Source organism: Aspergillus nidulans, chromosome II (assembly GCF_000011425.1).
Source record: "Aspergillus nidulans FGSC A4 chromosome II".
NCBI lineage: Eukaryota > Fungi > Ascomycota > Eurotiomycetes > Eurotiales > Aspergillaceae > Aspergillus > Aspergillus nidulans.
In genome coordinates, this window is record NC_066258.1 from 3,066,733 (window position 1) to 3,090,765 (window position 24,033).

Consider the following 24,033-nt stretch of genomic DNA (forward strand, 5'->3'; position numbering starts at 1 on the left):
ATTCGATTAATTGCATCCCAGCGGCACGGCTTTCGCCTCCGCGCGAGTAATGACTCCAAACCACCGGGCTAGGTAGTGCGGGGTTATTGAATAGTAGGAGCGTAGTCAAAAGTTTGGATAGATTGTCGCGGTGTTATTGGTGACGAAAAAGCGGCTAGTGACAGACTTGTTGCGCCGAGACTGGAGAGAACCATACTTCATGAAGCCGTTGGCTTGCGCCTGAGGTTCGCTTGCGTCAACAGCTCGTGGTTGTGTGTGTTCGATTCGAGTCCAGAGGTTGGGGTTTGGGAAGCCTTCAGCCGTCATGGCCACCGAGAGAGGACCGGAATAATCATTATTCCGTAGATAGCCCGACCACCGAGGCTCTTGCCATTCAGAGTAGTACGCTATGTATGTAATTTATCATTCCGCCACCAATCAACCTCAAACCCACTAAGCTCAACGGCGTCAGCTCTTTTGATCCCATCTCACCAGCACCTTGAAATTTTCAGCTCCGGGCTTCTCCTGTTATCAATTGCTAGGGTGCAACTGTGCAACGTCATACTTTGGTAGTATTTGAAGCGCGTTGGGACTCCCGATCAATGACAGTGTCAATCATGAAACAGAAGAGATCCAGTTGCCGTCAACTATTGGAACTGTGGCTGTCATTTCCAGAATGGGACTCAGGACAGGAATAGCCACTGTGGTCACATGGGTAGCGTGCCTCTCATCGCTCCCTTTCAGCGCGGCTCCGCACGCACAATTTACAGGGTATCGTCGAAGGCGAGTGGGAACACATTCAGACATCGATACTCGGCTCGTATGCCGGGACGGCACTGGGTCCTTCGAGAGGCTGAAAGACAATTTGATGGTGGACTCACATAACATTCCGGACCAGAGACAGGTCCATTTGAATTGGAGCCGACCCAAGTCCTGACAAGAAGCACGATCGTCGTTCGAGAAAGAGTACAGGCTGCGTACGAGAAATGCCCCTTTGAGAAGGAGAGCGGGGATCTTATAAGCCGCTTGTCCCAAAAAAGTGCGTTATATCCGGAATGTGCTCCAGACTCTAACCGATCGGCGGGAGGTGTGGGCCGGTGTGGGCTCGGCAGTCATACTACACTTGGCTGGATTGATGACGGGCGTTTGATTGGGGAGCACAGAGAGGTGATCCTAGATTGCCATGCTAGCTCGTGGCCGGGTTGGTTTTCCACCCTTCTGTCTGCGGGGTTACACGTAAGTTGCATTGCTGCCCTTTCAACTTTAGTTCAAAGCCCAGGCAAGCTTTCGACCCTCACGCTAATCTGCGTCGATGCTGGGCATCACATCTAACATGCTTGACTGTATATTGCGAGCACACCAGCGCTGACTGGCGCCACTGGTCAGACAGGGATTCGAATTGCGGCGCTGCTTATTGCTAGGTATCTATAAGCCGGGTTTCAGCTCCATCGGGAGGGCTCGAAGGCCCGACGGGCAGCACCAAGTACGGAGAACACCGTATTGTAAGTGTACTGAATAGGTACTTTTGGTTTGGCCTTGCCATCGTTGAATACAACTATATAGCAGATTAGCAATACTTCTATCCAGTTGCCGGTAGTGCAGCGTCGTCGCTCTGCCGTTTCGCTTTCCACTTTCCACTGTTCCAGATGCAGTATCCGTACTCTCCCAACTGTACTGCTTCTTATTCGCTCCCTGAGCTTCCCCCTGTCTGATTGATGGGTCCATCTCGTGTCGGACTCGGCCGTTCACGCCTCTAGAATTCAAATCTGATCCACCTCGGTCTGTAAACTGGTACACTTCGTGGGGTTGTTAACTGCGACTGTCGTATGGCGCCAACTCAAATCTCGCCCGAGGCTCAGGATTGCTTCTATACGTCAGGACTAGCTTCGCTACCTTGTCCCTTTTGATCCTTCAAAATTCTTCAATGAAATTATCTGTTATACCACTGTCTTCGCTCCCTTTTTTAACTTTTGTATTCTGTGAAAGTGGGTAGATCTCGCGCTCAGGGCTACGATCAGAGGGCATCCCGAGCTTATTGACTAAATGCAAATCTGCTCCAGTTCCATTTCAAATACTCTTGTCAGCCCCGATATCTTCCCGACGCGCGACTTCTTGCCCCAGCGCAGAAGTACAACGACCTTGACAAGTCCCCCCGTGGATGATGCTTGCGGCGCTTCGAAGCACTATACCGTCCTGAACGACCACGATGAGCCTATTCAAGGCGTTCCTCTCTCTAACCAGCAGCAATGACGGCAGCCACCCTCTCTTCCCAAGGGTAGCCTATGTGGAGGGTGATAATGGTTCGGGGCTCGATATTGATCCTCTGCCGGAGGAGCATCGCAGGGGTCTGGTGGCTGTTTTCGTCATGGCCATTCTCTCTACAGTCGCTACTTTTATGTTGATTTCGTTCATTACTTACAGACTGATCTTCTGGCGCGGGAGCTACCAACGGTACATTGGTTACAATCAGTATGTCGTTCTCATTTACAACCTGGTCATCGCAGATATCCAGCAGTCACTCGCTTTCTTGATATGCGCCAAGTGGTATGCGGACAACAAAATCTCGGCAAATACGGCAGCCTGCTTTCTTCAGGGATTCTGGCTCCAAGTCGGAGATCCAGCAAGTGGAATTTTTGTGCTCGCTATCGCTTTCCATACCTTCTACCTAGTCGCCTTGGGCAAGAAGCTGAGCTACCGAGTCTTTGTTTCAATTGTGGTCGGCCTTTGGGTGTTCGTTGCAATCCTTGTCATAATCCCGATTGCGGCTCATGGGAGACAGGTGTTCACTCCCTCTGGTGCTTGGGTAAGCTCTCTCTTTTGCTCTTTTTGGCCTCGTGGATAACCTGTAAAGTGCTGGATTGACGAGAGCTACGAACCCATTCGACTTGGCACGCATTACTTTTGGATTTTCTTCGCAGAGTTTGGCACGGTTTCCCTATATGCTATTTTATGGTTTCAACTCCGTCGACGCATCAAGCAGTCCGCCATTTTGGGAAGCAGTCATATTGAGAGTCTAAGGCGTCTTCGTCGCGTGGTCGGATACATGGTTATATACCCAATCGCTTATATTATCCTGTCTCTTCCTCTAGCCGCAGGACGAATGGCAACCGCACGAGGAGACACTCCGAGCGTCGTCTACTTCTGCGTCTCTGGTGCGCTCATTACAAGCTCTGGACTAGTTGATGTCCTACTCTACACGCTCACCCGAAAGAATCTGATCATCGAATCCGAGCCCAGCTTGGACAAGAGCTATCAGAAGTTTGCCAGCGGCAAGAACCGACTCAACACCACTACAGACCTGAAGAACATGCGGACCGACATTAGCGCTCTACACACGTACAAGGGCAACGACGAAGAAGAGCAAACCCGAGACGGCTCAACGGACGATATCGTGAAGAACACCGGCGGCGGTGTCGAGCTGGCTCCTATAGGAAAAGTGTATCAGCACACCACCATCGAGATCACGTCCGAACCTGCATATCCTTCGAATGGCGACGCCAGTGGCCGATCAAGTGCCGATTCTCTACAGCCAACAGGCAAAATGTCACCAACGGCAAGAAGATGGGGAAGATAGAGTACCTGCTTTTCGACTCACGCACGCATTGCTTTTGCTTCATTCCTTCTTTCGGCCGACAGCGCCCGGCCGAGCAACTACACCTCATGCCCGAACTGTACCTTACGTGGTTTAATGGATGCCCATAACTTCGAGACTCTCTTTAATATACTACTTCGGTGGTCCTTCTCGTCTTCAAGATAACGGCTTATTCTTGTCGATCGTCAATCTTCCCGATTCTGTACCCATATTTTTTTCTTTCCCTTCTTGAAGTCGGCTGCGAGCAGATATACCCTACTTGGTGACGAGTATATGAGCGGATTCATTTCGTCCTTTATAACCCTTTCTCCTGCTGCGGGTGGTTTATGTGATATCTTCCATGTTCTTCCTGTATATAGATTTGCTTCTCGCCTTGTCGACGGGTCTACGGGATAGTCGAACGCCTACGTATATATTCCCTTCTTGTCTACGAATAACCTGCTGTACAGACACTGTTGGACAGAGACCCTCTGTCTCTCCTACACCTTCTCCTATTTAGAAATCCAAAAACCCAAACTGACGGGAGCATTGTGCACGACTATTCCGTAGTTGCTGCCTTGCCCTCAATGTTGATCATGCTGATCCTATTTGGCAGGCACAGGCATATGACGGCCTGAGCGGATCAATTGATCGGCCAAAGGAATTCTCGTCCGCCGTGCATGGCAAATCTTGCTACGATTAGCGCAGTGATTAACGGGATTATTAAAGTTCAAACTCTTCTACAGCCGCGGCCTATAGAGTATTCTTTCCGAATCCCGTCACCGACAACCTGTTCAGGCTCTTTCTTTAAGTCATTGCCTTCCTGGCACGTCGATCAAATCATTTGATGTGCTCGCTATCCTCAATACAATTTCCATGATTCTGGTTCCTGGGACGCCGGTTTGGGGACCGACGAGCGGCTGAAGTTTAATCTTTGCGCATCTGAGGTCTCAGATTCAGTTTTTCTTTCCGACTCCTGCTCCCAGCATTGGGTCGGATGGCGCAGGGCCAGATTGCAGGATTTTGCGTTATTCTTCATGTTTGACTACCAGTGGCGTAGATGCTCAGGCTAGACTTGCTAGTGTTACTAGCTGGCAATCTACTGCAGTAAAGCATCGGTTAATGAACCGCGGCAACAAGTTGTTGCCACAATGTCATCTCATGTGTGTGGCCCACTCCTAACTGATCCTTCGCTTGGTAGGATCTCTGCAGTCTGCAGGGCTGCGCCTGGAAGCTAGGATTATCATTAGATAGTGACTTGAATAGCAGATCCCATAAAAGACATAGATATCGTACTCGCCGCTTTGTAGTCTTATGCACGGAGTAGGAATACCGGCTATTTACACCCGGCTACCGATTCCCGTCTCTCGGTTAGGTTCCGAACAGACTGGGGCCAATGTATGCATGTGTGTAAGCCACAGTACACAGTGATAAGTAATCGGTATCGCTACCAGGGACCGGGACTGCCGACTGACAAATACAGCGTATCAATGACAATGACGGGACCGGTGTCACGGGACCGCATTGCACATGAGAGGTAGTCGTCTCTTGGTGGGTTCTGATTGTTTGGTACGATTCATTCCTTGCTAACTGACTACCCATACCTGCACCGATAATTGCGGTGTGAACTGAAGGTTGAAGATGACAGTGCCAAACATAGTATACCTGTACTAGCAAAGTCTGCTGATATGCTGATCGGCAAGCCGCGGGTTGATCATCAAGACTGGGCAGTCTGGAGAACGCAGGTATATCCTGTATATTGCCGATTACCGTGATGTTCCGCGGTACTGGCCTAGATAGGGAGTAGGAAGCAGAGCGTAGACGGATTTTCCTTCGATCTGTGCTGCAGTCTACACTGTAGATTGTGTAGATATCTGTCACCATACGGGCCCAACCGGACCCAGGACGAACCACCTGAACCAGGGACAGAACCAGGGATAGTACCGGCCATGTTGTACCGGCGGAACCGCAAACTCAAAAGCATTCCGTAGTAGCAGTGGCCGTGGGACTTTTGAGACCCTCGTAGAATCATGGATATTGGCGCGGAACAACTGACCAGATAAGCTTCCCTAGGGCAGTCGTGGGTGCGTGAAACGGGCCAGTCCCCACAGACAACGACAGCAACTTTGAAGAGAGGTTGGAATTGTATAACGTACACAATCTCCGCGGGCGCGATCGGCGATACCACATGGCCCTAGTCCCTGAGCACTGGTTAAACGTGTTCGGCAACTTCGGTCGGGAAATGACAAATACACGATTGATATCGACGATTACTATACTGTAATGGGTTAGATATGAGGCGCTGGACAGATGTATGCTAGAAAATTCTAGTGATCGTCAGTGCCGTGTATCTTTGAGAACAGTGGGAGAAGCGAGCCGGAATCTAGTCGCGTGCTTCCAAGTGCGACTGATGCTTTCCGATTGTGGTGATAGTCTATAATAAGGAAAAGATATTTCAACAAGTTTCCATAGTCTAGTGGTTAGGACGGCGGTCTCATACTAAGTATGACAGCTCCTATCTAAAGGAGTTGGAAATCCGCAAGCACGAGTTCGATTCTCGTTGGAAGCACTTCTTTTTTTCCTCCCCCACTTTTTGTTTTGTTCCCTTTGGTTTCTTCATGTTTTGCATGTCATTAAGACTTGAGATATTGCAGGGTTCACGAGTACGTCTGGTAACAAAGCAGCTGCATGCTTTGGGAGTCTATCTGCTCCTCACTCTGGTAATCGCCCCAGGATGCATGGGATTACCCTCTCCCGCCTAAACCCTATGTACCATACCATATCGTCAAACAGACTGCCGTGATTAGAATGAACCAAAGGCAGTGCCGCCGTTATACTCTCCCTCCCAACTCGGTGGCCGGTCCTCACTCGCTCTTCCCCATTCACTCTCTTCTTCTCCCAGAACCAATTCCAGTGTTCCTCCTTCCGTAAAGAACTCATGCCCGATCCAACTCTTCCCATAGACCTCTCCATTTAACCACGCCTTCTGAATATATATACTACTATACCGCGGATCGAAGTTTCTGATCCTGACTGTCGCCGTTCTACTCGTCACCGGATTCTCTACGGAAATCTCCTCAAAGAACGGCGGAGTGATGAGATACACATTCTGCCCGGGATTCGGAAACAGGCCCATCATGGCAAAGGCCGTGAATGCGCCCATCGCGCCGGAGTCGTCATTCCCTGGCAGCCCAGAGAATGAGGCATTGAAGCGGCTGGGAATGTAGCTGTGGACGCGTTTGGCGGAGAGAGCTGGGCGTCCTGCGTAGTGGTATTGGTAGACTGTTAGGAAGACTGGCTCATTGCCTATGTCGGCTAGGCCCGAGGTGTGAAAGTAGTCGAGGCGGGATGTGAAGGCAGAGTCGCCGCCGAGGGTGTGGATCAGGGACGACATGGCGTGGGGAACGTAGCTAGAGTTGCACTGTTAGCTTGTTATGGTTAGCTGGATTGGCTACGTACAATTGATACTCCCAAACACTTGACTCGAACGTCTCAGATGGGTTACTCGTGAGCGAGCACCACGAGCCAGAAAGCGCACTGCAGGCGATAGGATCCTGGTACCCCCAGCTCCCATTGAGGTATCTTGGCTGGAAGAATCCGACAAACCCCGTATCCGTCCCGTTAACAAACGAAGTCTGGTCTTTCTTGTACAGATTTCGCCAATTCCCAGAGCGAGCCAGGTACGTTTCATACTCCTGTCCTTTCCCAAGACCTCGTCCCACAGTCGCTACGCAGAAATCGTTATAGGCGTATTCGACTGTTCGTGAAATGCTCCGCGAATTTGTGCCAAAGCCCAGATAGTCAAAGTCCAGGTACGGAATGTACCCCAGACGCTTCCAGCTCTGCAGCCCGCCACGGCCCTCGTACGACCACTCCAACGGCTCCTTTTCTGCGTCGTTGACCATGGCCTCGTATGCGAGCGACCAATCTATTGGGCCGGTAAGGTTCTTGACGTAAGCGTCCGCGAGGACAATGTCTGCATTGGATCCGCCCTGTGTCCAGCCCTTGCAGAGGCTCATACGACAATCTGGAAGGTAGCCTTCATGTTTGTATGTATCTAGGAGACTTCGGACCATGCGTGACTGGGTTTCTGGGTCGATAATAGTTAGCAGTGGGTGTTGGACTCGGAAGGAGTCCCATATACTACCGTTCCATGTCAGCGGCTCATGCCCATAATGACGACGAGAAAGCCTACCAATAAAACGAGTCATAATACGGTTCGTCACTCTCCCAGAGCGGATTCTCCCCCGTCATATCCTGCGGATCAAGCATGTTGCGGTAGAGCCCGCTCCAGAAACTCCGCTGTAGCTCCTCGTCCGCGCCGCCAGGCGTGATCGATACGGGCTTCAGCTTCTTTCTCCACGCTTCTTCAGCTTCATCCCGCAGTCTTTCGAAATCTTCCAGCGGGGAAGGGATCTCTTTCTCGGCATTGGCACAGGCTTGCTGACTACTTACGTAGCTGACCCCGACCCTTGCAGTTACGGTCAGATTCTCACCTCCATCATCCGGCCGATGGAACCGAACGAACCCGCCAGCTTGCACATAGAAGAGATTGAATCCCCTCGTCACGTACAGACTTTGGACGTCCGTGCCCGCACGGTCATTCACCCAGATCCCACTATCGCGTACCAAGCCCCCGTAAAAATCCACGCAGGTGTAAGCCCTGTACGAGCCAGCGCCGAAAGACGGGAGGAACGTCCCGTTGGCTAGTATCCTTGCATCTTCAGCAATGACAGAAATAGAGGCGTTCTGCCGGCTATCCCAGAGGTCTGTCAGATCAAGTAAGATGAGCGGACTCCCTCCATCCTCAGTAGAAGTCGAAGATGGAAAAGAGAACCGAAACAACGCCGCCCTTGCGGCCACTGTCATATCAGCCACAATTCCACTCTCCAACTCCAACCCAAAATACCCTGGTCTCGCAACCACCGACTCATTACGGTAGCCGGTTGCCCTAGCACTCTTTCCAAAGCGACAGCTGTTGACATCATCACTGTCTGCGCATACTTGTGGAAACAGTGGGAAGTTGCCTAGCGAGGGATTTCCGCCTGTGCCTGAGTCATGAAGGGCCGAGAAGCCTGTCACCCGGCTGTTGTCTGACGCAAACCCGGCGGTGTTTTGGCCATCGACGTCAGCAACGGCCTTTGCGATGCTATATGGAAGCGAGGCGCCAGAAAAGACATTACCGCCGTTCGTAGATCCGATGAGAGGATTCACGTAGGCGAGGGGGTCAGTGTTGGGGTCATGTGTTGTGCTTGTGCTTGCTAGAGCATAAGCTATGGTGGATGCGAAGAGGAGCAGTGTGATAAACATCGTTCTAGGAGGGACGCATGGTAGTCTCACCTACGGATAACATTGAGCGGACTGGGAGAGTAGTCCTGGAATGTTGTGAGACGCGAGAGGGGGGAAGAGATGCACGTGCAGGGATCGTCGAGGCGAGATCAGCATGTTTGGAGATGCGGAGTAAACAGGGGTATGTAGTCCACGGGTGGTTTGATACGGAGTACAACTGCAGGCACTATTTGATCCTGCGCGGTGTTTTCTGCCAGATGTTGCTGTGTGCATGCCTGGCCCGTCCAGGAAGCTCTTTTTTCGGATTTTCCAAAGAACAAGGCCAGAGAGAACATCATCTGGCATTGGAATTTTGATATCCCAACCACATCTCCAACATGCGTCAGTAAGTGCATGTCTACGATCATCATCATCCTCATTCGCCTTTCTAGACTAAAAATCTTCTTTTGGTCAGCATGCATATGTTGGCCAGGGAGTTGCGTGGAGCAAGGGAGTGCACTTACAATTGTACAGACACCTGGAGTCAGTGATAAGCCCAAGTCTTGGAATCCTTTCATTTGTTTGAAAGTCAGATGTCGCAAGTTCGACGTCCAGAAATCTATCTGCGTAGAAGTGTCAAATAAATATGTAAGCCTCATCCTGATAATTGCGGGTGATCATGGCCATGGTATCCTGCTATGGAGAGAAGACTATCTATCTCACTAGTCATTCAATAACATCCGTTCAGGAGCGTCGAGCGAGGCATGAATACGATATATCGTGGTCATGTGATATTGCCCCATCCCCAGCGGCGTTATACTTTGGTCTGGATATCTTACTGTCCAAGGATATGAAACCAACATAAGAGATAGAACTTCTGCGCCTTACAACTGAAAGAGAACTTCAAGTCCATACTCGACAGGATGGCCGGAAAAGTATCCTTGAAGTCTTAAGTGGATTGAGCATGAAACGTAATATAATTAATGCAATGGTTAAAATTAAAGGAGTAACCAACGGGTACGTCTGTGGTAGTTTAACAATCCCCCAACCAATCTACGGGTCTATAATGAGCTGTAACAAAAGAAGTCTGCGAAACAATAATGCGGAACAAGCCAGTACTGGACCAGATCAAATAATGATACCCTTGTTCTGCTTCTTGTTGACATTGTAGTTCCGCCACACAGCAATAGCAGGGATGCCAAGGGCGAGAAGGCAAGTGGCCGCGATGGATCCGTACATCTGGCTGCGGCCCCAGGCATAGTTGATGGCATTGCGGATATCACCGCCCACAGGGTAATTCATCTGCGCAAGGTATCCGCCGTTATTGATCTCTTCAGCCATGTGCTTGAGATCATTGGGCAACCGAGACCGGAGGGCACCGGTGAAACTGTTGTTGTAGATCGCAGCCCCCACGGCTTGACCAATGGCGCCTCCGAGACTGGAAAAGAGTCCAAGGAGCGAAAGCATCATCGGCACGCCTTCTCTGTCGGCAGAGGCCATGACAGCCATGTCCTGACCAATGACCAGAGTACCACCTCCGAAGGCGATGAAGATCTGGCACATGATGATGTAGCCAATACCCTGGTCTTCGCCCCGGAAATGGATCATCAGGCCCGCGCCGAGAATGAGGAGAGGCAGGCCAAACAGGAGACAAGCGTACTTGAAGTGCTTGGTCTGACGGATGTAGATGCCAAAGAGCACACCCTGGAAGCAGGAGCCGACGTTGTAGATCTGAAGCATGTATCCTGCGTTCGACACGCTGAGGTTGTAGACAACAATACAAAAGTTGTAAAAGTAGAGATCCCAACAGTAGAAGGCGAAGAAAGAAATCGCAGCCATGCAGCAAGCTCCCAGCACAGTGCGCTGTTTCAAGAGCTCGTACCGGATGAATTGAACACGGGCACACCATTTCTCCCATGCGGCGAAAACAAAGAGGAGACAGAAGCCAATCACCACCATGGCGATAAATGTAGCATCTTGGTACTGAGACCGACCAGCACTCGTCAAGCTGAAGGGGAGAAGCAGGAGAACCCAACCAGCCATCAACAGCGCAGCACCAATCACTAGTCCGTTAGCAGGGCCCATGAGAAAATTGAGCAGTGAACATACAATCAAACTCATGGATGTAATGGATAATCGACTGTATTGTGGTACGACCACTCGGCTCGTGCTGATACAGCCCCATCCTCTCGGCCTTCTTCTGGTAAAACTTGAACACAACGGCTAGCGGCGAGAAGGCGACAACGTTGATAATGACGAAGGCTCCATGGGCCCATCGCCAGTTGGCTACCTCAAGAAACGACTGACCGGCCAGGGGACCGGTGAAGGCAGTGCAGATAAAGGGAGTCTGAGAGAAAGCAAAGGTGAACGCTCGGTTGCGCATTCCAGAGGTATCCGCCATGAAAACGTCCATGATGAGGAAGAGGGCATTGTAGCCCACCCAGAAAAGGACGTAACCTGCCGCATAGGAATCAGGTCCATTGCAAGCGGCGACAATGATCAGCCCGACGGCGTAGACTCCAAGGAAGATTAGGAAGCCTTCGGAACGGCCCCAGAGGTTGAGGATTTTCGCAATGGGCAGTTTCAGCACGCCGCCGATGATGCTGTAGAGGATATTCGCGGTTGCGACTTGGGGAGCGCTGGAGAAGTTGGCGTACGCGTTATAGATCACGGTAGAACTAACTGAAGACTGAAGAGCGAGCAAGAAGAAGCACACCCAGATCCTGATCTGTTAGCAGTGACAAGCAGCAGAACACTCGTCTCAACTCACCAGGCGTAGGTCGCGTAGACGGCCGGTCTGCTCCAGACGAGGGCAGCTGCCTCAGCTTTCTGCACACCGAGATGGGCATCTTGAGTGACCTTGTCCGGGTTCTGCTCTACTTCCTTCTCGTTTCGAGTGAAGAGATCCAGATCGGAGGGATCGGAATCCGAACCTGAATTTGGAGCGACGCGCTCTTGAGGTCCCTTGGGGTCTGCGGGGTGCGACTCCGCCGGGGCGCGGTCGGCGCGGGAGACGATTTTATCCAGGATGACCATAGCGACAGACGACAAGACGACTGGCGACAAGCCGAAGGACAACACTCTTCACAAAGACGGCCAAGGGAGGGCGGCGGTGCGTTCCGGAATGAAGGGAACGAGGTTGCCACTGGGAAAACATGGGCATATATAGAGAGGAGCAAATTTCCGGGACAGCAGCCGGCACTTCCAGCGACAAAAGGAATTTTTGCCTTCTCACGTAAATAAGATTCCCCCCTCAAGCTGAACCTGGGAGACCACTGGAGACAAGTGAGTGGAAGTTGAACCAATGACATGGTGGGCGGATCTGATAAGTCGAAGAGGGCCCAACGTTTGATCAGATAACTGGTTTGTTTTTTCTTCCAAAGTGGGGGCGGTCTGGCTGGTTTAGGTTCGCTCAACGGCTGGCAGTGGGCAGTAGGCAGTGGCACGATCGAGTCGGCCTCTCCGTCTCCAGGTCTCCCCAGTGCAGTTCCCTCCAGGACGACTTAAGGGTTACGAATCCATGACGCGCAGACTGTCCAGCTGCAAGATCCTGCAACTCCCTCCCGGGGCTCCCCCGGGGTCCTGGAGGGACCCTCGACTCGGTATTAAAACTAGTCGTATATTTTCTTACTACTGAATTTAACAGAAGAAGCTCTGTCTGCTCCTTAGGTTATTGCAGTGGGCCCGGGTCCTTCCCAGACTCCCAGCACCCACGTTTCTGGGCAAGCTACTGTGTCTTGATTGAGCCATAACCGCTTAAGCGTTGCCTGAATCCTGGTCTACGGGTGACGAATCCAGATCGTGCTACGGAGCATGGCTTCCCTTGGCAGGTCTGGGCCCATTGGCTGGACTTTGTGAGCCATGAACATGACAGCGGAATAATAGACTCAGAGTAGAAGCACGGCCGGTGTCGGACTTCTCCGGCCCCGGTTGTGGCTTGCAGCTTGAAATCTTTGCAAGCGCCCAGACCATCGCTCCTTCCCTTCTTAGCCGCTTGGCTCCGATAGGCGGGGTCGAGGTTGGTAACACAGATCACACTACACCACCATACATTACACGGCGAGGCACGTGGTTACGCGGGTAGAATCTCCGATCGTTCAACAGCAGGCTACAAAAGGTCCATCCTTTATTTCTGTGGAGTTAGTTCCAGCAGAACCAGGTTCTGGTATAGTCTCTATACGCCAAACATGGGCTGAACCCTGGGCTTGTCCATCATCGACTACAAGAGTCGCGGGCAAGTCGCCGGCTTCCTCTAACCGCCCGCATCTCTGTACTTGATGGAACCAGAGACGAGGTGAAAGGATCGCCAGGTGCGAGAGGCCCTGGTTCATGAAGATTCAGTGATGGAAACATCCAGGGTCATAAACATTGCGTCCGTATAGCTACAAGCCAAATAACTTGGCGAAGATGAAGAGAAGAGCCTTGCTGACCTTGTGAGATCTGGATAGGTTCTGATGATCTGGAACAAACCCACGCGGGCCCCAAACTGGTCTCCATCCAGGAGAGTATGGACGACCCTGATGATCTTACTGCTCGTTGTCTCGGTCTGTCTGGGCTCCTCTATTCGCCAGGTGTCAAGCGTGCGGTCGTGGGCTTTGACGTAGTCATGGCGCGCCGATGCTGGGGCCTGCTCAGTTTGTGGCGGGCCTCGGGATATGACTCTTGCCAACCCTAACCATCATCATTGCTAAGGTGATAAACCAGGTCCAAATAGTCTGCCGCTCCGCTTGAAAGCTCTCGTTGATCGACAGGTATCTCCATAATATCCATACTCTGTTCGAGACTCATGATTGCGTCTGCTCTAGTCGTCGGGTCAGCGGTCGGCGGCTTTATGCCTATCGTACAAGGGGTAGACTTCGGATACTGGGAAATCTCTGGCTATGGAGTTTGAGACTTCGCTCTGATACTGCTTGCCATCGCTTGACCGGAGACTAAGCGCCCTCCAGTGTACAGTGCAGACGGCCCAAATCCTGCGCAGGATTACGGGGATGAAAGACCTCACGAGAGAGGCGGAAGCTGAATCCTCCCAGACACCAACAGACTCGTTCTTCACTATCTGTAACAACTCGCGCCTAAATAGATCATGAATAGTGCATTCACTTCGAAATCTTCAGCGTCTGGAGCTCTGCTCCGTTAAATCCATAGTCCTAGTCTTCAGCATCCACATCTCCCTCGTCGTCTACTCCGGGTACAAAGCCTTCTTCACCGTCTGAAGAAGCCCGTGGGTTTAAACCTATGGGCGGGGTCTTCAGGAACGTAATAATTGCGCTACTGCATGGTAATCCCGGTTTACTGCAGCTTGAAATACCTCTTCAGCGCAAGCACTGCTTCTGCGACACGGTTATCGCAGCAGGACCTCCCCAACAGTGATTGCGTCCTCATTGCTCGTCCTCTTCTTCAGCTGAACAGGCAAATACGCATCAATGCACTGGATCGTTTCTCTCCACTGGCGGACCTGATCTTCTATGTATTTTCACATTTCTGGTCCAAAGAACACCTCATGCAACCAGAACTTAGTGCGGCTTCCCGAGTTTACGAGCGCCATGTTTTATGTCCTCGTGTTAATCGGTCTGTGCGTCCTTGACTGCTCGACGGTGCTGATTGTGCCCCAGTCGTTTGTTCGCTGAGTATGCGAAGAAGACTGAGGATGTTGATATCGCAGTACCGGTTCGGATATCAATATATATATACTTCGTACAGCATTACTATATAGAAAAATGGTACCTTACGCCCAACTTAAAGATCTCAGGCCATTGCCACTCCTCCACGAGAGAGTCAGCTCGTCTCGATCAAGTGAAACGGCCACATTCTCACCAATTACGCTGCACCCGCTGATCAAATGTTTACCATGTTAGGCCGCCCTATTCCAAAGTCGAAGCGGACAGAATTCAGGCCGACTCTGGGCCGGAGTAAAGGCTATTCGATATAGATTGGTTCACTCGTATTCATAATTCCCAGACTCCCATTCCATTTACCCCTTCTTCCTCCCTTCTTTTCCAACCCGCTTAGCTAGGAACACATCCGAATTTGCAGAGAAACCACCCTCGCGAGAATTTACAAAGCAACAAACGAGATCGCCCAAAATGAGACTGCTCCCTATCCTAATCCTTACCCTCCTCCACCTTGCCGATCCCGCTCATACGGCAGCTGCAGCTGCAGCCCAAACCCCTGACTCTGATAGTATTCGATGCGAATCAGCATCCGACTGTCCAGCGGACTTACCTGTTGTACGTCGTGGCTAATACCCTCCCTACATCCAGGTTGGTAGATGCTAATCAATGCGATCACTGCTTAGTGCTGCGGTTTCGATCCCAGGATTCAGTGGTGCCTTCCTGAGGGGACGGTCTGCTGATCCCAAGACAAGAACAAAGCCAGGGAACGGTGGTTGATATGATTGAAAGCATAAGTGGGTTTGGCTGTTGAGGATTTTCAAGCAGAAGGGGTTGATGAGTATCAGGTTGATTGCATGACTTCAAGTTTAGCAACGTGGTGGTAGTAGTAGTGTATGCAGAGTATGCAGAGAATGACTGCCTCTGGCCTCACTTCATTATGATTGCATAAAATACATCGCCTGATGCAGACCATAACGGTCAAGGTAGCCCTAAGTAAAGCTAGAAATGCTGATTGGACAATGCCCAGCTTGCTTTCTAGGGCACTACGCGTCTAGAAGATTTCATCTATAGATCACATCAATTTTGCGACCGCTGCATGAGAATATATATTCTGTATAAATATAAGATTGTTTTTTCTAAACCGGTTGCGCCGCCCATGACACAGTAACTACGCTGGAATGCCTCAAAACTCGCTATGCTAGAAACGAGTATGTATGCAAAAAATCGTGAATATGGGGAACAAACAGGAAGACTGACAACAAAGTCTAAAAGTGGTGAGAGGAGATCAGAAGCAGACAGTGGTTTCATCCGCCTGGGTCCTCTCTCCCTCACTTGCAGGAAGGGATTCAGAGGAAGCAGTGCCTGCGGCGGTCTCATTTCCAGAGTCCCGATTCCCCTCAACGACCTCGGGGGTCCTTGTCCCTGTGCTACCTGAGACTTCGGACTCCCTCGCCCGTCGCTCCTCCTCCTGCTCCTCTTTCTCTTCCTCCTCTTCCCAACTATCGGCAACTTCAGTTGATTGAAGTGGAGACGAACGGCGAGCCTGCTTGCTCGCACCAACGCCCGATCTCAGAACGAGCTTCTCCTTCTTGACGCCCGAGCCCCCTACGCTGCTTCCGTCATCGTTCATCGCAAGAGCCGCGTACAAAGACCCCGACCCTGGCCCAATGGGAGTGCGAGAAAGCGGCGTGTTTCTTGCGCTACTGACCCCATTATTCCGTTTCGATGCAGCAACTTGCGCCCAGCCGCCTTCCGAAGAGCCGGCTTGGGCCTTGGCTGCTTCGCGTAGGGCTTTCGCTTCTGCCGCTGCTTCACGCTGCGCTTCGCGCTCCTTGGCCCTGTGACGCTCACGAAGTTTCACACATTCAGAAACGCTCATACCCGCGATGCCGATCGAGACGCCATTGCCGAGGCCGAAGACAGGAGGTGTCCAAGTTGTAGGCTTGAGGACGAATACGTGTCGGTGGGGCTCTGGGTCAAAACTCTCGCTCGCGAAGCCGTAGTCCGATGCAAGAGAGTGGATGAAAGCTCGGATAGACGATTTTGCGGGCTGGGTTCGCACGGAGCGTTGGGTAGTGCTTGTAGCAAGGGAGTGTAGGGTTGCTTCGTGGGATTGAAGCGTCGAGAGGGGGGATGTAGATGAGAGCTGGATGTACATGTCCAGTGTTTCAGAAGAGTATGGTAGGTTCGTGGAGGAGATAGTATTTTGCGCCATGGTGGTCGACGGGTTGATATTGACCCCTAGAGCTGCCGCAAGCGCGCGGTTGCGCTCTAACCGGGCACACTCGTCGTCGCATGATAAGGGGCTGGTTGCGGGGAGCCTCTGCGGCTGCTGCAGCTGTCCCTTCGATGTCACGGCTTTCATAGCGTTGCATCGACGGTCCTGACGAAGTCGTCCACAGCCACATGTTACCGTGATTGTGGACGCACATGGCGTCTTCTCGGCACAGGGGTACGGAGCATGGCAGGGCTCCGTGCATGGATGGCCGCAAACGGTCTTTGTCTTTCCACATGCCTGCTGACAGGGCTGTGAGGCATCTTCGCATTCGCCTGGTCGGTGACAATTCTTTTGACAGTAATGAGAGCCGCATTTGAGTGGTTCGCCGCAAATTTGCCCACAGCGTACATCTGCCAACCAACAGGGTTGATTCTTTAGGGTCCGCTTCCCGCAAAGGCATGTTTTCTCTGTTAGGAAAGGGCACTTGGGGCAAGATTCGTCCTCTGTGTGACAATTGTGCGTCGTCTGAGGATGGCCACACGGTTTCGGACGCTCACAAGGGAATGAGCATGCCGGGGGCTGCGTCCCACAGGGCAACGGCGGGTACAAGACTGTCCTACCGCAACTGCAGGGTACCTCCTCGAATATAGCCTCTCTGCAAGTATTGCAGGGACCCTTGTGGCAGATTTCCGGACATGTATGCCGGCCGCATTTCAACATGCGGCCACAAACACGGGTACAAATATGTTCGGCCTCGACATCCTCGTCGATAGGGCGGAGGTGAGGCTTCAGCTTCCTTCGCATAGCCTGGCGTTCGACGGCCTTTTGTTCGCCAGGACAGCAACGCTCGGCACATGCATGTCTGCCGCAATGTAAGCCTGCCTTACAAACCCGGAAACATTGCGGAGGCTCGAACGAGCCTTGATGGCAAATGCTCTTAAATGAATTGCGCCCACAACGGCAATTTATCGTAACCGCCCGCATACACGCGCCGCATGGACCAGTGTGGCAGATCTTTTCGCATGCGTGTCCACATGGAAGAGTCTTGCCGCAGGCTTTTTGACAGTTTGGAATGGGGTCTTCACAAGATGATCGAGGTGTATATCCTGGAATATCGGCCAATGGCGTTTTCCCGCAAGGACAATGAGAGACCACGTCCGGCGATCTCGGACAGTGAGCCGCCTGGGCTTTTTGTGGGTGGCAGCTTTGCTGACAGACGTGGACACCGCAATCAAATGGGCGACTGCAGACATCTCCGCAGCTGAAGCACCCGGTCCACTCCTCGACATCACAATCCTTCAAAAGTTGGCTATCCAGCTCTTCGTCCTTGGAGCTGCAGAGCATTTCGGTCTCTACCTTTCCACAATAACAGCGCGCATCAATCTTGACCTCACACGCTCCGCAAAGACCTTCATGACAAGGCCGACTGCAGGTGTGTTCACCGCACGGCAACAAATCGCCACAAATCTCGCCGCAACTCCATCCGTTCTCGTAGTCGGTGTCTTGACACCGCTTCGTAGACGAATTCCTGCCGCAGAAACAATCCTGAGTCGGGCCCATTGCCGTACATGGTTTGCATGGCCCAGCATGGCAAGTCAAATCACAGGGGTGTGGACAATCCTTACGCTTGCGTGAGCATGTCTGCCCACACGAGTGAGGGGGAAGCCCAGGAAGCGGCCGCGGATCAGTCTCTTTCTCACACCAGCAAGTGTAGCTTGATGGAAACACCTCCTGGGCAAGATTACAACCAGGACACCTCCAAGCACGAGGCCCGCTAGCCTCTCCGTTTTCACCACCGGGCACGGTTCGGGAAGGATCCTGCACAGCGGCGCCTTCATTCTTCGACCATTTCTTAACACAGCTCAAATGGAACACGGTCCAACAGAGTCCGCAAGACCAAACGCGTGTCTTCCGTCCAATCTCGCTAGTACAGATAGGGCATTCGTAAAGGTTATGAGCAATATCCTCATGAATCCGTGTGATGATATCCTCCGCCTCTGACTTTGTAGTAACCTTCGGCTGCCGTGTTCGGAGGGATTTCCCCTTCCCTTTTCCTTTTGCCGGTGCGGCATTGCTCGAGGACGATCCAGGTACAAATGCTGGAGCATCAGCCCTTAACCCTGCATCTTCCGTACCCTCTGGCGCCTGCTTATCGTCCTCCGAAGTCTCCTGTGACTTCGTCAGGCGTCCACCGAACGTCCGTCTAGCAGCTCCCGCCCCAATTTGTTGGTCGCCACCCCGCACCCGATTCTGGCGCTGCCCTTCTCCATCTACCGGTGTATTCCCAGCGCCTCGCCGTCCTCTTCTCGGGCCACGTCGTGATCGTTGCTGACCCGCCGTATCGCTTGGTTGTGTTGCGAGCTGAGACTGGGATACAGAAGTGGTCGGCGTCGGCGCCTGCGCTTGTAACTGCTGGGTTTGGGCTGCCGGCAAATTATGCGGCTGCGCTGCGGACAAGAACTGCGTTTGCTCCTGTGTTTGTGTCCGTCGACTCGGATTACCTCGGCGGCCTCGATGTCCCCGTCTAAAATTTCTAGGATTTCGCGGGGCGCTATCGACCCCGGTCGGCGTAGCTGTTGACACTGACATATTCGGTGGAGTCTGAACCAGCAAACTCGAACTCGTACTCGCACTCATGCACTATAAACTAAACCTGAGCGCACGGGTATGAACTCTAGCTTTAAGATGAAGTAAAATAGGAATGAAAGGGAGAAGAAGTTGAAAGGTCCCTTCGAGGCGAGGAAGCAAAGCCTGAGGTGAAAAGAAAGGAATGGAACTCCAGGGACCAAAGAAAGTTGTAAGCGGCAGTTCCTGAGTCTTATTAAGACTGTGGCGAAGGTGGCTGCGTTTGTAGGACTTGCACTTATCTACTCGAACCATGGCACAAATCTGACAAAGGCACTAAAGGGATCGACCATTACTGGCTTCCGTAATCATCAGCCATGTCACTTGGCTACAATCTGCATTTGTGACTCATACGCTCACAGTAACCATCTCGAGTCACCATTACTCATAGTGGGACTCGTGCATACGGAGTTTTGTCGAGTCTTCCAATTGTAACATACGAAGGGGTAATAACAGGGTCCATATCATTGCAATTAAACAAAATATTCATCATCGCTATAAATGCGGTTCCTCAACTGGTGGGGATAAAAATGCGAGTCAAATGCGCCCATGCAACCATTAAACATCGAGATTAAGATAACTAAAAAAACAACACAATTTCTCCTCTTTCGTTCTGCTTCAGACGTAATGTTCGCCAGAGGTCCTTCTCATCCTCTAGTCTCTGTTCGCGGTCTGCGCGGCTTCGGCCTTGACCTCGTCCGCGGTCGCCATCTATATCGTCCGAGAAATCTTTGTGGAATCGCTTGAGCACTTTGTTGACCGAAAAGCCCCGAGTGCTTTCCGGTCCCTTTGTAACCAAAGACAAAAAGTGAGCAGCCATCTGCCGTTGTGCCTCATTGGGATGGTTCTCTTGTCGGTAGACGACCATGTCGCGGCCGTTGTCCCGCGGAGAGTCCGGATACTCATACTTTTTGACACGGCGCGAAGGGCGGTCTGCTTCCATTTGCGCGCTGCTTTTGCGCTTGGTCTTCAAAGCTTCGGAAGAAGGAGCTTGGTCGTCGTACCGGACCTTGTGAGTCTTCTTAGACTTGCGAGGTTCAGCTTCATTACCCGCGACACTGCTTCCGGAAACGCTGGACCCAGCAAACATAGAAGAGACTAGACGCTCAGCACGGTTTTTGATCGAGATGCCCAGGCCTGCGTCACCGTGGCCTTCCTTCTCGTCGCGACGTGTGCGCTTGAGAGGCGATGAAGGATCCTGGTATCGTCGGCGCGGGTTTTCCAGGTCATCTTCACCATCTAGTGAAGGCGATCGGAGCATGCGGTCAAGCCCGCCTGTTAGACCGGAATGGAGCATCGGGGTTCCTGGGTGATTCAACACACTAGATGGAGCCTCGAGCATAGGAGTGTCTGCGTCCTCCATGTCATGGTCATCGGTGCGGCGCTTCCGCTTCTTATCGCTTGAAGTCGCAGTCAGAGCGGGGGGAGACTGCTTCCTCTCAGTACGCCGATCTTTCTTCTTTTTCGGGGCAGGAGTCATGAACTCCTGTGATACAGCAGCATCCTTGTTGGGATACACTGGTGGTTGAATAGGCCCTGAACCATAAGTAAAGCCGTTCTCTTCGTAGTCTTTATTTTCATCACCCTCCTCCGCTTCAGCGCGCGTCGACGACTGAGAACGTTCAAAAACCGAAGGTGCGTGGTCCTTCATTTTCATCTGCTCTTTCGGTTCGGCAAGAGAGACTTTGGACGCGTTCGGTGTCTTTTCGTCAACTAGGAAATCAAACACATTGACCTTGGTGCCTTCTTGTGCTGGGGCTGATGTGGTTCCGTTCGATGTAGAGGTAGTAGAAACGGTGGAAACAAGATTAACTTGGGAATCGGGGGCGTCTTCAATATATGGAGCACGGTGGCTGGTGTTCGTCTTCGCGCTGTTATTGTCGTTTTTGTTGCCGTTCTGATTATTGTTGTTATTGCCTTTGCGACCGTTTTTGGCCGGCTTCTCTCTGTAGAGTGCGCCTTGGTATTTCTGAGCCTCGCTCATACATGACTAGGAGACTCGGGTTAGCTTCAGCTCTTTTGAGTCACTGATATGCTGCGGCTTTGGCCGACTTGTCGATGGACAACTCCCGGACAAGCGCCACACGCGCATCAAGACGCTTAGAATACGAATCAGACCACCTGACGAGCCGGAGACGAGCACTGCACGCTCCAACTTGACAGCAAATAAGAAAACAGTTATCCGTACCGTATGGGATCTGTAAGATGTTCCTTGGAAATGGACCATACAATCAATGCAGGTGAAGCTTGCGCCGCGGCATTGGTTGCGATGGGGATCAAGCTTCTTCTTGGTGAGAACGTCACCGCACGCCTAGAAGTAGGAGAAGAATCAGTAACTAATTCCGGACGTTTCACCTCGTTATACATGATATGACACCGAGTATTCGTCTGACCTACCTCACACGAGAATGAGACCATTTTCACAAGAATCCGCGAGGTTATAAGCCGCGTAACAGAACGCGATCGCCGCCACAGCGAGATACAGCCTCTTTCAGAAATCGATAATGGAGATATCAGGCGGCAATCAAAAGAGTGCTGTTCAATCAGAGCTGGAATCCTTTGCGCGAAGGGAACAGGACGAAGTAGAGCCAAAAAACGTGGGAGGGGTGCCTTTGTTGACACAGAAACAAAGTCAAAGAAGTAGGCAGCAGGAGAAAGAAGGACGAATAAGAGGTAGGGAGGCACTTGCACCGCAGCTAGGAGGTATCAGCAGCCGAAATCAAGAGTAGTGCCTACTCTATCAAGGCTATCTTTCGATTTGCGCTTTTCTTGCTGGAATCTTTCTGGCGCGCTCAAAAAATGCGAGATGGAATCAAAGAGTGGAAACAGTGGGTATACCACGCTAGTCCTAATTGGGACTGACAAGTTCCGCATTCCGCAGCTTTGTGATTGATGCCCTATCAAGCAGGCGCCAACACGAGCTATTACATAGATCTGTCTCAGCAGGCCTAGGCGCGACCTTGGAAGAGTTGAACAAGTCGTGCGGCCACTGCCGGCCAGTAGGGTCATGGTTGGTGTCTGGAATGATCAACAGGATGCGTATAATGAGGATTGGTAATTTGACTCTACAAGTTCTTAGGACCAACAACAGAGGTTAAAAAGGAGCGTGGACTCGTCAGAAGACTGGCTTTAGCGTACACTGCACAGCCAAGGACAGGCCCGCGGGAGCTAGAGTAAGTTCTCGGGGGTCGGCCCCTCACTTTGGCTCATAGTGTGCCGCCTCTGGAGGGCAAGCCTATGCTGCTATGGATGTCTTGCAGCGAAGCATGTTCATAAGTCCACAAATGCTCCGAAGGAGGTATTCGAAGTGAGACAAAGCTTAGCGTACTACTTTGTACCACATCTTGCATTGCTTCGTGCGCTGATATTAGATCTGACCGCGATCGAATTGTCTCTTTCCGCGGATGATCCTTGTTCAGCCCGATCGGCTTCGAACCATACTAGTAGCGCTGCACATCTAGCTACAAGCAGGTGAATGGCTAGGCCACAAGTTCTCCCCTTCATATCTGCGCATATGAAGCCGATCTTAATGGCAAACCGGTTATATTTGATAACAAACACACCATCAAGCTTCGGGTCAGCTGCGCCAGTCACAGAGACAACAACGTTTGCGAACGAAGAGTCATGCGCGCAACTGCATATTGGTGTCGCTTTGAGGGGAGGGGCACCCTTGTTTTCGCTTTCTTCCGTAGAGATACTGCCCTCCTAGCTGGTGTGTTTGCATCTCGCTCGACGAGTTGATATGGAAATCTCATGTCTTTTCTGAGGGGCTGCTTTACACTGCGTTGTTGTAGGTCCAGTTACTTATGGCTATTCAGCAAATCGACAGGAAGCTATTGTACATTCAACGACCGGCGTTGATTATTTTACTAAGAGATAATTGGAGTGCTCTGGGTATGCCGACAATGAAATGGCGATTCGTCGGTGCCACAATCTATCCACCGCGTGTGATGCTAAATGAACAATAGCCGTTAGTTAAAGTTAATATAGCGAGTCAAGGGGGCGCACTGACGGTTCCCGGGATATCTCCACAGGTGAGATAGTGTCGTCACCGAAGCTACTTTCGCGAGGAGCGGTCTTGTGTCCGCTATTGGAGCCACTGCCCTCGCTTTCTTCTTCCTCATCTCCACATCCGCAGTCGTAAAAGTCACCGATCTTGTTGCAGTCAAATGCTGGCTTTCCCAGCATAGCATTGACCTCGTTGTGGATGAAACAACCCCATCCAGCCGCCGCATTACGGGAAGACACCTGCGGGGGGTATTGCTTCAGATGTCCTTGGAAGTGTGAGGCGCATTCACCGCTAGTTTGTCAGTCAGCATTTGGGAGGCCGGAGTGGGCGAACAATGGCCAACTATACCATGGGTAGAGTCGCGCAAAAAGGTAGATGTATGAGTGGAGCGTCTCTTGTTGCTCCTCAGTGGGATCTTCAGGATAACGAGCGAGCATGGTGTGGAAGTACTTCCAAGTTGCGCGACCTAATTCGGCTCTAGTTCTGAGGGTTAGCATCGTTTTTAGCCTAAGCGCAAGTTGCTATTGTATACTTTGCTGTCTCATTGCCTAAACGAGGCATCACAACATCTCCTTTGATCAGATCGTCTTTGACAGGTGTTGATTTCTCAAGATGACCAGGAGCTCGGACAGAAGGACTAGGAGGACCGTAGGGTTGAATGAACAAGACAAAGAGAAAGAAGATCAAAATAGAAGCGCTTATCAGAATGCGCCTTGTGATTTGGCGGTTGGCCATCGCTGCAGAGGACGAG

The 24,033-nt window shown here is 51.6% G+C and overlaps 7 protein-coding genes across 7 annotated transcripts, besides 1 other annotated feature; 1 reads left to right on the plus strand and 6 right to left on the minus strand.

Moving 5' to 3' along the window:
* Positions 1–24,033: part of a sequence feature (contig 1.61 483..865047(-1)) that runs on past both edges of the window.
* gprC lies at positions 2,186–3,553 on the plus strand (the record flags this gene model as incomplete). Its single annotated transcript, XM_656277.1, has 2 exons — positions 2,186–2,782; positions 2,831–3,553. The coding sequence occupies 2 exons, from the start codon at positions 2,186–2,188 to the stop codon at positions 3,551–3,553; spliced, it is 1,320 nt and encodes a 439-aa protein (XP_661369.1).
* On the minus strand, positions 6,354–8,995 carry ANIA_03764 (GH92 family glycosyl hydrolase; the record flags this gene model as incomplete). Its single annotated transcript, XM_656276.1, has 5 exons — positions 6,354–6,960; positions 7,010–7,741; positions 8,006–8,021; positions 8,128–8,864; positions 8,895–8,995. The coding sequence occupies 5 exons, from the start codon at positions 8,993–8,995 to the stop codon at positions 6,354–6,356; spliced, it is 2,193 nt and encodes a 730-aa protein (XP_661368.1).
* On the minus strand, positions 9,947–11,854 carry sit2 (putative siderochrome-iron transporter; the record flags this gene model as incomplete). The annotated part of the gene is made up of 3 exons (XM_656275.1): positions 9,947–10,881; positions 10,928–11,541; positions 11,589–11,854. 3 exons carry the CDS (start codon positions 11,852–11,854, stop codon positions 9,947–9,949), a joined length of 1,815 nt encoding a protein of 604 aa, XP_661367.1.
* On the minus strand, positions 13,071–13,606 carry ANIA_03762 (uncharacterized protein; the record flags this gene model as incomplete). Its single annotated transcript, XM_656274.1, has 3 exons — positions 13,071–13,140; positions 13,249–13,489; positions 13,591–13,606. 3 exons carry the CDS (start codon positions 13,604–13,606, stop codon positions 13,071–13,073), a joined length of 327 nt encoding a protein of 108 aa, XP_661366.1.
* On the minus strand, positions 15,716–19,285 carry ANIA_03761 (putative NF-X1 finger transcription factor; the record flags this gene model as incomplete). Its single annotated transcript, XM_050611430.1, has 1 exon — positions 15,716–19,285. The coding sequence occupies one exon, from the start codon at positions 19,283–19,285 to the stop codon at positions 15,716–15,718; it is 3,570 nt and encodes a 1,189-aa protein (XP_050467459.1).
* Positions 19,761–22,029, minus strand: ANIA_03760 (LYAR-type C2HC zinc finger protein). The gene is made up of 3 exons (XM_656272.2): positions 21,671–22,029; positions 21,462–21,584; positions 19,761–21,263 (listed from the first exon to the last, which is right to left on the minus strand). The coding sequence occupies exons 1-3, from the start codon at positions 21,689–21,691 to the stop codon at positions 19,854–19,856; spliced, it is 1,554 nt and encodes a 517-aa protein (XP_661364.1). The 5' UTR covers positions 21,692–22,029; the 3' UTR covers positions 19,761–19,853.
* On the minus strand, positions 23,208–24,017 carry ANIA_03759 (flavin-linked sulfhydryl oxidase ERV2; the record flags this gene model as incomplete). The annotated part of the gene is made up of 4 exons (XM_656271.1): positions 23,208–23,226; positions 23,286–23,573; positions 23,631–23,759; positions 23,815–24,017. 4 exons carry the CDS (start codon positions 24,015–24,017, stop codon positions 23,208–23,210), a joined length of 639 nt encoding a protein of 212 aa, XP_661363.1.